The sequence below is a fragment of the Ictalurus furcatus genome, chromosome 21 (genome assembly GCF_023375685.1).
Source record: "Ictalurus furcatus strain D&B chromosome 21, Billie_1.0, whole genome shotgun sequence".
NCBI classification, from domain to species: domain Eukaryota; kingdom Metazoa; phylum Chordata; class Actinopteri; order Siluriformes; family Ictaluridae; genus Ictalurus; species Ictalurus furcatus.
The window spans coordinates 11,212,989-11,226,021 of NC_071275.1; the positions used below are offsets into that span (position 1 = coordinate 11,212,989).

Here is a 13,033-nt window from a genome sequence, read left to right on the forward strand (position 1 = left end):
AGCTCAACGTTAACAGTGGGGATGCAGCTAGTTAGCCACGTCTCCGTAAGGCATATCAGGCTACATTCCCTATACGACTTCAGATTTATTACCAGGGCAGCCAGCTCGTCAGTCTTGTTAGTAAGTGAATTCACATTCCCCATCACCATCGATGGAATTGTGGGCTTGAATTTCCGCTTGAATATCCACTCTTGCTCCCGTCATTTAGTCCTCACTTTAAGTCCCGCTCTACAACCCTGAAAGCGCCATAATTCCTCGGGGATGTTAACGTGAACATCACTAGCATTCCTCCATAGTGCGAGCAGCTGATTCCTTGTATAAACAAGTTTTCTGCCACCAGAGCGTTTTAATAACTGATCCATATCCATAGGATAGAATGAAAAACACTCCTAAAAGTGTGTAATCCTAAAACTCCTAAGCGTGCGAAGTAAAAAAGTAAACAAAAGACAAAAACACACAAAAAAAAACGGAGCTACATGGATTGCTGCCACTCTCGGCGGCGCATGCGCAGAAATCAACTTATCGGACATTTTCTATTGGTATGAACAAATTTGTTTGTTTGTTCGTTCGTTTTGGGGTTTTTTTGGCCTCTGGCTTTTTCGGGTTTTATCGTCTCCTGATCACATACTACATATCTTACGTCATTTACAACCTCTGCATGTTAGAAGCTACAGAATGGACACCTCCATGCTAATATGTGTATATGTGTATCTATAACTCCTTTAAAGGTAAGGAGTGCTGCTGTGTTTACTGTTCATGCCATGAGCAGCCATTTTGATTTGACGTCTCTTGCTGAACTCAGGGTTTAGAAGACTGTCCCGAGTTCCCATCTCTCCTCGGTAAAGTAGTTAGATTCTTCAGATTCTTCTTTCTTGGCGTATTAAACTAATCCTCTTCTCTTGTTTGTTTGTTTGTTTGTTTATTTCCCTTCATCCTGTTTTCCTTATTTTTAGTTCCAGCTTCTATACACAGTGACGTCTTCTCTGCTTTTTTTTATTATTTTTTTTTAATTGGTTGCACATATATATGTATACACGCGCGTGCGCACACACACACACACACACACACACACACACAGTGTATATATAGCATATCACACTGCAGTGGTGTGACACCCTTGCGGAGGAAGAAAAAAAATCCGATTTCAGTTAAGTGAAATCCTTATACAGGAGTGCGCTGAGAGAGTAGACAAGATTTATTTTATTATTTTGAATAAAGTGCTGCTGTCAGCGTTAGTCAGCACATTTGGGGGGAAGAAACATCCTTTGTGTTTTCAGTTTCAGGCGTTTTTTTTTTTTTTCTCCTCTGAGTGCATTTCACTTTTGTTTACATAAAGCAGTGGTGAGAACACAGAACCCACAGCTCATCATCCGTCTTTCTGCTCTCACTCCGTTCATCTCTCTCTCTCACCTCTCACTACTGCAGTGCTTGTTTCCTCCCTCCCGCTCTCTCTCTCTCCCTCCCTCCCTCCCTCCCTCTCTCTCTCTCTCTCTTTCTCTCTCTCTCTCCCTCCCTCTCTCTCTCACTCTCTCCCTCTCTCACACACGCTCTGCCTCTCTGTGTCTTGCTTTAACTAAAATCGTATCTCAGGAGCACATCCTTAACTGGCAGACAAATTACAAGCTCGGTACTCAACAGAAGACATCCTGTCCTGTCTACTGCATATTCACTTTTTTTTTGTTCACTTGTTTTGCTTTAATATTATTATATTTTTTTTCCTCTTAAATTGAAGCTCATGATTGCAGGAATAAGACACTGAAGAACTCTAAACTGCTGAATGAGGAATGTGTGGAATGAGCGCACATCGTTTACGGACAGTCAAACTGGAAACCGAGTTTTAGGAGCGCGTGTCGGCGGTGCGCGTGATATCGCGGAGCTTCGTGCCTAACGGCCACGATGAGCCGAGCAAAGACGGAGACAGGTTCATGTGTAACGAGAGAATCCGTGTGAGATTAGCGCTCCAGCCATCTCCCTTCTTCTCATTCAGAACCAAGATCCAGAAGAAAACGTCCTCTTGGGCTTTTTCTTCAGCTTGATTTTGTAGTAAAGTGTGTGTGAGAGAGAGAGAAGAATTTTGGCTTGTTGTGATCACACTGCGTGGCCTGGGTCAGGATGCAGGTGTCGTTCGTGTGCACGGACCACCGCTCTATGAGCCGCAGCACGGACGAGCGGATGAACCGACAGAATGCCAGCAGCCCGAGCGCCGGCACACGCAGCAAGTTCAAAGCCGTTGCCATGGTGGCGCGCAGCCTCGGGCAACTGTCCGTCCAGAGCGTGCCGTCCTCCAGCGACCAGAGCATGAGGACGGGCATGAAGTATAGGTAGGACGAGCCGTGCCTTACTCGTACACAACTTTTCAACAAGGTCACACTTATTATACTCGGGGGCGCGGTTGGGGGGGGGTTTACAAAACTTTCAAGAATGAAAAGAAGAAAAAGTGAAACATCCATTAAAATGAAAAATTCCTGTTTTCAAGATGGAAAATTTAATTCATCTTGATAAACAGTTTGATTTTTATCAAATCATCAAGCGCATTAAAGTAACACGATCCGCCTCGTGTCTTTACTGCGAATGAGTTCAGCTCTGTGATGCGATTAGCCGCTTCGGGATCGACGGTAACTGCGTTATTTAATCGATGAAACCCGATCGTCCCTCAGCCGACCACATCAATAATCCTGCGTTCTAAAAATTATTTAACACAAAATAAAAGTAGGATTTTATTTATCCATTTATTTGCTTATGTATTTGTTTACAGATTTATACACGGGTATGACTTGAAAGTTTTCTGAGGGGTTTTTGTTTTGTTTTTGCTGTTGTTGTTTAACTAGTAAAAAAAAAAACAACAAAGATGTTCATTTATATTTATAAAAAATGTTTTAAAAAATGTCAAATATTGCAGTCCTCGTGACGTCTCAGAGAAGCGTGTTGTGACGTCATTGATCACAGCACCGATATTGTATCTTCACAGCCCTAGCTCGTGTTATTAAAGCAGTATTTCGCGAACAATACGTTTCCTGAGCGGTTTGTTTGTTTATAATAGAACAAATATATCTTATGGTCTGTTCCGGTTCTCGCTGTAGAGTTGTGTGAAGCTGTGAAGTCCCTCAGGGATGCGTTCAAACCCCTTCTTCTTAACATCAGGAACCCCGTACATGTTGAGCACAGAGTAACGTAAGAGTCGTGGGATTTCCTGCAGCGCACACACTTCTGAGTTGATCTACTGTAGTAATGCTTGGAGGGAAAGCATGTTACTCACTGTATGTGTCTGTGTGCGTGTGTTCTGTGTTTACCGGATTAGTTACCTGTTGTTACACACACTGAAGCTGGATGGGATTTGATGGAACTTTGTGTTTGAGGTGTAAACAGTGGACTATATTTACACGCCAATTTATTCGAAAATCGTTTACTCCACGGACACGGTGTTCGTGAAATTCCTGCGAGTCGTAGGGAGAACGTTCGTGTCGTACATTTCGCTCGTGAGACTCGCTAACGTGAACCTTAATCGTTCGGCTTGTCGGAGAGTCACTGCGATTTTACCACTGCTTACTCTGTTGAGTTTAAATCACTTATTCATTTCACTTGCACACCGATTCAGTGGACGTTTTAGTTTCGTATCAGTGACCTGAAAGAAATCAAGAATTGAAATTAATGAGATGAGAACAAAAGTAACGGCACCCTATTAAGAGGAGGAGGAGTCGGTGGCTGAGCTGCATTACTGGGAGATTTAGCGCACGTCACCCTTCACGTCACCCTTCAGCCATTTTCAACTCTGCGAGCTTTGCCTTTTATGGAGTTTTGTGGGTGTGGCCATGGGCAGACATAGGGTGTGTGAGGGGCGGGTGAGAAAATAAAAATGCCATCTCCTACATGTAGGGACATGTTTTGTAGCGCTTAGCACGTTTTCTTGCATGCAGTAGCACCTAGAGGGCACTTCCTCTCATTTTCTTGCAGGCGGTAGCACCTAGAGGGCACTTCATCTCATTTTCTTGTAGGCGGTAGCACCTAGAGGGCACTTCATCTCATTTTCTTGTAGGCGGTAGCACCTAGAGGGCACTTCATCTCATTTTCTTGTAGGCGGTAGCACCTAGAGGGCACTTCATCTCATTTTTTTGCATATAGTAGCACCTAGTGGGCACTTCATCTCATTTTCTTGCAGGCGGTAGCACCTAGAGGGTACTTCATCTCATTTTACTGTATTTTGTTTTCTGCACTTAAAGGACACCCGTTAGGGCAATTTGTCATGTTTCCTCTCAAGTGGGGACACTCTAGAGGGCACCTCACATCTCCAATCTTTTTTTAAACTTTTTTTTAACTGTGGCAGGAATTTTTAGTTTGGTTTTACCATGAAAACATCTATACACAATTTTTAGTAAATGACTGATGAATGAGGCTAAAGAGCAATAAATAAGAAATTTAAATTAAAAGCACACATTCCAATGATATTAAAAGCACTACTGCTAATATCCCCTTGATACTCAAAGCCATTTAAAGTACTAAATCTGTAAGTTATTAAAATTCAAATGTGTAAATTCAGTGTAGTAAAGTTTTACCCCGACGCAGAATAATCCTGGGTTACACATGGTCAGTGTGAGTATCTAATGCGCGCGAACACACACACACACACACACACACACACACACACGCTGCAGAGATCAGCCATAATACATTACACACACTTCTTAAGATGGACATCCCATTATTATTATTATTATTATTATTATTATTATTATTATCATCATCTTGAAATAATCTGGTTAGTTGTTTTTTTTGTTTTGTTTATTTTCCTGGCGCGAGTTGGAAACTCTTCTTTGTGTGCTGACTCGCAAAAGAAAATGGCAGAAGCTAGGAAATAAGTGCATGCCTTTTGGAAAGTTGGGTTGCTTAGCAACAAGACGGACCTGTCCTGTTGCCTCGCTAAAGACAGTTCCAGTTTAAGACCCGCGTCAAGCTTCCTACAAGTTCGCGGAGCTACCGGAACTAAGCACTTATGCAACCGTGTGTTAGAAGTGCTGCACGAGCCGAGAGCAGCACGTTCATAACGCCATCTTTTTTTTTTAATAGCCATAGAAGATGGACGTCGTGTTGTGTTGGTTTTTTATTTTCGTACAAGCGAGTGAGTGGTTAAGGGTTGCTACAGCTAATCAATACAGTTCGGTGAACTTGCAGTGAATTTCATGAGCGATTAGTGGGTCTGTGTTATGAAGCTAATCGAATCAGATCACTTGTTACAGTATTTATTTATTTTTTAACCATGTAGCATCAAAGAACGAGAAATTACATTTTTAACATATGCTAATAAATTTTGTTATAAATGGCGTGTGGTGAGTCGGGTATTTTAGTTACTGACCTTTCATAAAATGAATCCTGTTTGTAGTTACAAGTTCTGTAGCAGTATTTGATTTGAAACACTGGGGGAAATTATTTCCCAAATAATGTTATATAATGTTATGTCAAGCTATGTTGATTAAATTGTAGAATTTTTCAATTTGAGTTTAAAATTTATTATTATTATTATTTTTCTTCAGATGCAGAGATTTGATTCTACTGGAAAATCACACTTTATTAAAGACCAGATGTGACTGATGAGATGTTTGTACATTTTAAGAAATTCTTTTTAACCCCTGTAGGGTAATTGTGGCATTCGCAAACATTTGGACGGCCTTCCAGTTGTAAAGTCTCAGAACATAATGAACTCTTTAGGCTTTTATTTGACTCGTTTAGTCTAATGTTTGGCATATAAATGCTTAATTACACCATATAACCAAAAATATGTGGACACCTGACATCACACCCACGTGTGCTTGCTAAACAGCCGATTTTACTGTTATTATAAGCTCCACTCTTCTGATGAAGGCTTTCCACTAGATTTTGGACAAGAGGTACAAGAGCATTAGTGCGGTCAGGCACTGATGTCTGACGAGGGGGGCTGAGGTGTATTCCATTATCTAGCATTCCCTGTAGAGCCCCCATATGCAGGTGATGGGAACCATCTTGTCATTGTGTCAAATACTTTGGAGAAGTGATGATGCAAGCTGAAATGGTTTTATGATTATGTAAAGCAAGCCTTTCTAGTAGACCTTCAGTTAATTACCTGGTGCAGCAAAGCAAGTGAAGACTCAACCCCAGGAGATGTTGCCATTTCCTGCATTCAGAGCTAATTTGTGTAACGATTTGTAAGTCCCGAGTGTAATAAGCTGGTAGGATTTCACACTGGACCTGTGGACAGCTGGTCTGATTGGCTGATGCAGTTTGCAGATGAGGAACAAGAAGAAAAAAGATCGTCTTGTAGTTCAAACATGGTTGCCTTCTTCAACCGGAAATGGAAAGGGTTATGTTACTGTCTTGGCTAAATTATTGCCTGAGGGTAGATAAAAACTGCTTTGGGACTTTGAATTATGGAGCGTGTTTGTTGCCAAGAGGTGACGAATCAAGGCTTGAAACTGGAGCTCAGGGTAACCATTGAACAACATTGTTTACTCTCTTGGAATGTTTACATGAACATCTTCTAAAATGGCTCCGGCCTCCATCTGAGTAATAAAAGCCACCTCGTTTACAGCGTTTATGGGGGAAGAATGTATGCAACATTATTTTAACTTCTTGAAAACATCATACTTCTACGTGAGGTATAAGTTCAGGGTTCTGTTTCTATACCATAACACACCCTCGTCGATGTGCCTTCGCCATTTCCCCTTGATGGGAGGCCAGTGCCATTTTAAGGGACATTCCAATACTCCATTAGCTCAATTATAGTTTATTTAAAGAGCCTTTGGAGGGGCAAGAGATCAAGTCACAATATTCATGACAAAGAATTATGACTACATGAGGAAGCTTGGTTTGTTTGGGTTTTTTTAAACAACAAAGTGGCTGTGAGGTATGGAGAAGCATGTAAAGCATCTCAAGCTCAGTGTTTTCCTGCTGAACCTCATAAATTCTCCTTATAATCCTGAAGCATGGAATTACTGCCTGCTCCTTTGCTATTGACTTTTCTGAAAGATTTAAGTACTGAACTGAAATTGGCCTTCAGAATTTAAGAATTCAAGTCAGTTGTTAAATCTCACTCACACTATTTCAGCGCTGGCAGGGGAGAGGTGATGTATAAATTGCCAGGCTTCCACCGTATCGTTACTGCTGATTTAACAGACTGCCGTGTTGGTCTTTCCACACTTTGTTGGTTCTACAGATGGAAGTGTTTGTTAAATCAGACAGTGTAATTAATTTAATGTCAGTGGGAATGATATCAAAATAGTATCCTAACAGATATTTGACAGATGGTAAAGTCTCATAAACCTAGCATTGAAACCATTCGGGCTGGTGGATATGACAAGTGCACCGTCCCAAATATGAAAACACATGGAGGTATGAAATATTTTGAGTAATAAAAATAAATAGAATGGTGTTTGTGTCAGAAATGAAAATAGATTGGTGTTTGGGTCAGAAATGGAAATAGAATGGTGTTTTGGGTCAGAAATGGAAATAGAATGGTGTTTGGGTCAGAAATGGAAATAGAATGGTGTTTTGGGTCAGAAATGGAAATAGAATGGTGTTTGGGTCAGAAATGGAAATAGAATGGTGTTTTGGGTCAGAAATGGAAACATAAAGCGCAGATTTTGCATAAAGAAGCTCATTTTCTGGCTGTTCTCTGTGTTCAGTGATTTCAGTGTGTATTGGTGTGCACAGTGGTGAACGCAGCGTGGTGATAGTACACTGTTAGTGTTAATGAGTAGGCGTGTTGAGATTTTACAGTACACACTATTCCTGTTCCAGCTTTAATACTCCTACATGAAATATGGCTACATGGATGTTGAAGAGCAAATACACACGGCACCTCACCATGAAGCTTAGCGAAACTTACCCATCCCACACACACACACACCGCCGTTTCAGCAGCTGTGTTTGTGTGTTGTTGCACGCTTAACTATACGCGTATTTTTATTCGACAGAACGTCAGTCTTTATTTTTTTTAATCCTCTAGAAATAGGCCATTACTCATCTCTACAGTAATTTTGTGTTGCAGAGGAGTTCATTTACTTCCAGTGCTTTGTGTAGCGCTTATCTGTTAGTATTGCATGTAATATTAATAACCTGTTTAAGCTTGTATTAATTATCACCACTGAATCATTAATAGATTACCCGATCTGTTTCAGGATACGGTGTCGATCTGGTTATTAAAACGAGCCCATTGTGTCTATAGTTTAGACCGGTGTGTGAGTATGTGAGAGAGAGATGTAATGTGCAAAATTAGGTGTATAGAATAAACTTGGGCGACAGTTTTGTGAACTGTCGTGTGTATTCAGTTAAGCTTTAATAACCGGAGCACAAAGTTTTCCTTCCTGTGGGGTTTTAGCACGCAGCAGACGGAGATCAGGTTCTGGCTGCTCGCCTCTCGCAGCGTGGAAATCTGCAAACTCGATAGCCTACACACTCCTTTTGCATTCTGTATAGAGCAATTTGAAATCTCACGTGTCGAGATCCCCCGCCTTGAACACGTCACTGGTTTGCTCAACTGTTAGACTCTAGCTGCTAATTGGACCGAGCTGTTACGAATTTCCTCCTCTATTACAGTACATCTCTCTCTCACACACACACACACACAAAACCCCAGGACAAGACGGTGAGATTGGAGGATCTCTGCAACCATATGTCCGTAAAAAAAAATTAATAATAATAAATAAAATTTAAATAATAAAAATAATCTATTTTACACCACAGACCTGTTGTGTATATTCTATAACAGCATTGATAAATATATATAAATTTATTTTAGTGTTTGAGGCGTTATGTTTTCAGGTTTTCATTCCACGAGCTCAGAAACAAGTGGTTAAATGTTTGTAGGATTTATATGGAATTATATTGATGGATTTTGGAATCAATCCAAACAGGGTCAAGTTCACAGCAAGGTCAAATATCTGAAATGTTTTTTTCCTTCAATAACCTTCGTGTTTGAAGGGTGTTTTAGGGGTATTTACGCATTAGTAGAAAGGACTAGACTCGTTGGTGTCAGAAACATTCCTGCAAATGCCCCTGACGGCGGGTTCTACTTGTTTTTATTTGTTTGTTTTTACTTTTCCCCTGATTGGATGAAAATTAAGACCTGTACAGAGTGTGTCCCCTCCTTTTAGGTGCTACATTTAATTTTGTAGGTATGAAATAAGTGTCCTTGATTTTGAAATTTTCTGACTTTTGTTTTATTTTTTGTTTCACATGCATTTAGTAAATGTAAATGTTGTAACACATTTCGGATATTTTTGCCGTATCGCCCACTTCTTTCAGAGACTTGACGCTACAATTATCCATGCTTACATGTCCTTGCTCAGCTCCACTACCAAAACTCCTCGCATTCTGATCCCTCCTCATCCTGCATCCAGTAGATGACCTTTAAACTGGGCTTTAGCCCAGACTCCATCTGTAACCTCACGTTTTCTTGCTATATGAAACCTCAGCAGATCGCCTGAGTACACTGTTCATCATTATCCATGTTAAAAGACACAGCTGACCTTTTCAATTGCAACATTGCTCTGTGTGTGTGTGTGTGAGAACCCAATCTCTTTCTGTTCCAAAGCCAATGTGACTCCCCATCATGCAGTATTTAGCCCCGGCATTAAATATTCAGCGTGACACAGCGCTAACAAAAGAGATACAGCCACAGGAGCACAGTCAAGAGGTTTATTTTTCCTCCGAGTTCACGCATGCCTCCGTTCTGTGACACAGTGACACCGGCCTCTCTTAAAAGCTCACCAGTGTAAAACGGGGTGAAAACTCAACAGCGTCGATTCGATCTGTTCATCAGAACCTCGTCACGTTATACAAATTCGGTTTACCTGCTAAATTGATCACATCACTACATCTGCACAAAAAGTTCTTAGCTGAATAACTGTAGATCTGAGTTGTCAGACTTCCAGAAGATGCACCAGAACCAGTTGGTGCAAGGCCTGCAGTATTCTTGGTTAATATTAGGGAAGACCAGATCTTTGGTGTAAGCAATAAAGTTAAATAAAATTTTTAAAAAATTGCAGACGTGCCAGCCTTTAAGGTTTAGTCATAGCTTGTACAATTATGAATATAAATTCACCAAGCAGAAAAGCGGATTCACGTGATGCAAGGAAAAGCAAGGACACGTGACGTGAAAGACGTTCATTTGCTAATTGTAACAGCTACCACATGGGGAGGGTGAAGGTGCATGAACACGTGCTTTCTTTTGAGACACGTGATGCCTCTGAGGAAAGCGCTATCCGCCCTCTTCCGCATACATGAGCTCATGGACGCACACGATTGGCTAGTGCATCTGTAATCGACAGGGCAGAGAGAGTATGCACCTCCCACCCACCAAGATAGCACGACCATTTTCACTCTCTTGGACTCCTTGCCAAGGATGGCTGTGGTGATGTCAGTGTTCCTCCCAGTGTTACATTTAAGCAGATGTAAGTGTTCTCTTACCGCAGGCCGATAAATAAAAAGCAGTCGTTAAGTCGTTAAGCGTAGTGACACATCAAATATCTTACCGCTTTATGGGTTTAAAATTCACTCCAGAGGTTTTGTTTTACTTTGTGTACTTTCCATAAAGACTGAAATTATTTTTTTTTGTTTTTTTTTACTGAGCATCGCTTCACTCACTTGCCCTCCTACATGTTCCCAATTTTTTTTGCACACACCCACGAATACAAACACACACATACACACACACAGAGGCCTACATGTTTTCTCTCATACTCCTACACAGACAGCGTGCTGGATCATCCTTAATCCCCAATACACTTTATTATTCCTGTACACGCTGAATAAAATCTGACATTCCCCCTGTCTCAGTCGCTGCTCGCCTCAGGACATCATTACATCAGATCAATGTTCTCCCGTGTTAGATAATAACTCAATATCACCTCCTTTGCAAACTCTGTGCTTTTGGCACACGCTCCTGAGCGCAGATGAAGCGTTTAGTAGATAAGAAAGTCGACCCGAAAGCACACTTTTACTTTTAATAGCGAACTTTTTCCATGAAAAGAACGTGGTAGATCCGTTGAAAATCCGCGTCGGAGCAGGATTCAGATGAGATGAAATCCTGGGGGTGCGGAAGCTTGACGGCAGGCAGATGTTGAAGAAAAACTCGATTTCCGCTTGAGACTTTCTGATGAGGAGGCGAGCGGTTTAATTGATAAGGGAGACAGCCGTGTCTCGTCTCGTGACGCCTCCCATCTGCCGTGTTCAGCATCCCACAGAGCGACCGGTTTCCTCTCCGCTTATCCTTCAGGGCGGTTGAGCATTCCTTCAGCTACTGTTCGTCTCAGTATTATAACTTCACGTCCGTAGCGAGACTGAAATCTGTTATTGTGAAGTTTGTTACCTCACTAGGTCTGTCTTTATCATTTTTTATAATTACCTGGACTGATAGTGGCTAGAGTGTGTAAGGACTACTCATTTTTACTAGTCAAATATTTTTTAGAAACTGCGTTCCAATTAAATGTCAAACTGGCTACAGGTTACGAAAGTAAATAAATCAGAGCAAGAATTTGTGTCGGTGAGTTTGTAGGTCAGCTCAAATCTCTGATTCTGAAACTGAAAGTGCGCAGCATGGAAGCTCATTTGTTGTTGTTATTATTAACCTAATGATGGATGGAGGACGTGACGTCTACAGGTGCATCTTTTTCCTCCACGTTCAACTCTGACCTCGGTAGCATCCGAAAGCAAGTCTGGATCGGTCTCTTGAAACCGGTGTGCACCTATGATCTAATCTGACTCTAAACCAGCCGAGTGGGATCGGATATAACTGTGCACAGATTTTATTTAGCTTTAAAAGGATGACCAAGTTAACTGCAGAAGGAACTCTTCCCTGACCAGTCGACATTCCCACATCGACCAACATAAAATATTAACCAACTGGTCTGTGCAACCCGGTCTATCAACCATATTGATGCTAGACTTGAGGCAGGAGAGGATGAGTGTCACTTTTGTTATAACAATTAGCCAAGTTGGTAATGTATCACGCAGTTTTTGTATTTAATTTACTTTGTGTATTCAGCTGATGACGTAATCCGACCTACACGAGTACCCTAACAACCCTAGTTTTTTCATTCAGAAAGTTTCTCTTGACTGGTTCTGTTGTGTTGGAGAAGATCAGCGTGATTTATTTATTTTTTTTCTTACCATGAAGCGTGTCCTCACATTGCAGCTTCTTTCAAAATCAGATTCACATGCAAGTGGATTTAATATCTAATCTGTATCTAATCCAATTGCTGATACCTGGTATGATGAAGATTTTCCTGAGGTCTCTGACATCCTGAATTGTCTCTTGTGAGCTGCAGCTTTTTTATTGGAAAAAAAACAGGAGAACAAAACTAATGAAATGGGGGGTTTCTCTCTCTCTCTCTCTCTCTCTCTCTCTCTCTCTCTCTCTCTCTCTCTCTCTTTACAGAAACCTTGGGAAGTCTGGACTGAGGGTGTCGTGCCTTGGGTTAGGTAAGTGTTTCCTGCAGGTCATCATGAGCCCTATTGTGACAGGATAACATTTAGATGGTGCACTGGAGTCAGTCAGTCTTTTGAGGAGCAAGTGCTCCTCTGTAATTTTATTTTTATCCAGATCGACCGTGTCACTCCCAGTTTTTCATTTCACATCGACACATCAGTAGTTTCGCATGCAGATGCTGCATCTCGCTGTATTTAGTCATCTAGCATGCGTTTCCACAAATCGTTAAATGCTTTCGAGGAATCTCTTCATATGAAAGTCAGTTCCATCCAAATAGAGCTTTAAGGAAAAGGGGTGGGGCTTGAGCAAAGCAATTGTTAGTAACTACCAGATTTTTATTTTTTTTTTTTTAAGGGTGCATTAGTCAAGATTATTCAAGATCAGCGGTCTAGCGGTTAATTCAGTGAAGTTTAGAGCGATTTTTCTACTCCGAAGCACAGCGTGGTGGGCGCTTACCGGATTCCGCCATGTTTTCCTTTCCAAACAGACTGAGATGGGGTGGAGTGAAGGGGCATTGGGGCATGTCTAGAAAAAGACTGACAGGTAGCCCATGCAAACACAAACGATAAGTCCGGCCCA

At 41.3% G+C, this 13,033-nt stretch overlaps 1 protein-coding gene across 5 annotated transcripts in view; it reads left to right on the forward strand.

Annotated features, from left to right (window-relative positions):
• Nucleotides 1-13,033, forward strand: part of kcnab2a (potassium voltage-gated channel subfamily A regulatory beta subunit 2a) — an 80,425-nt gene that overhangs the window by 47,013 nt on the left and 20,379 nt on the right. For 4 of the 5 annotated variants that reach the window (XM_053653091.1, XM_053653092.1, XM_053653089.1 and 1 more), the window contains one exon: nt 12,404-12,447. In XM_053653091.1, the coding sequence (XP_053509066.1) occupies nt 12,404-12,447 (44 nt within the window). Of the gene's footprint in view, nt 1-384; nt 2,322-12,403; nt 12,448-13,033 lie in introns of those variants that run through there. The other variant, XM_053653087.1, reaches the window with a different exon arrangement.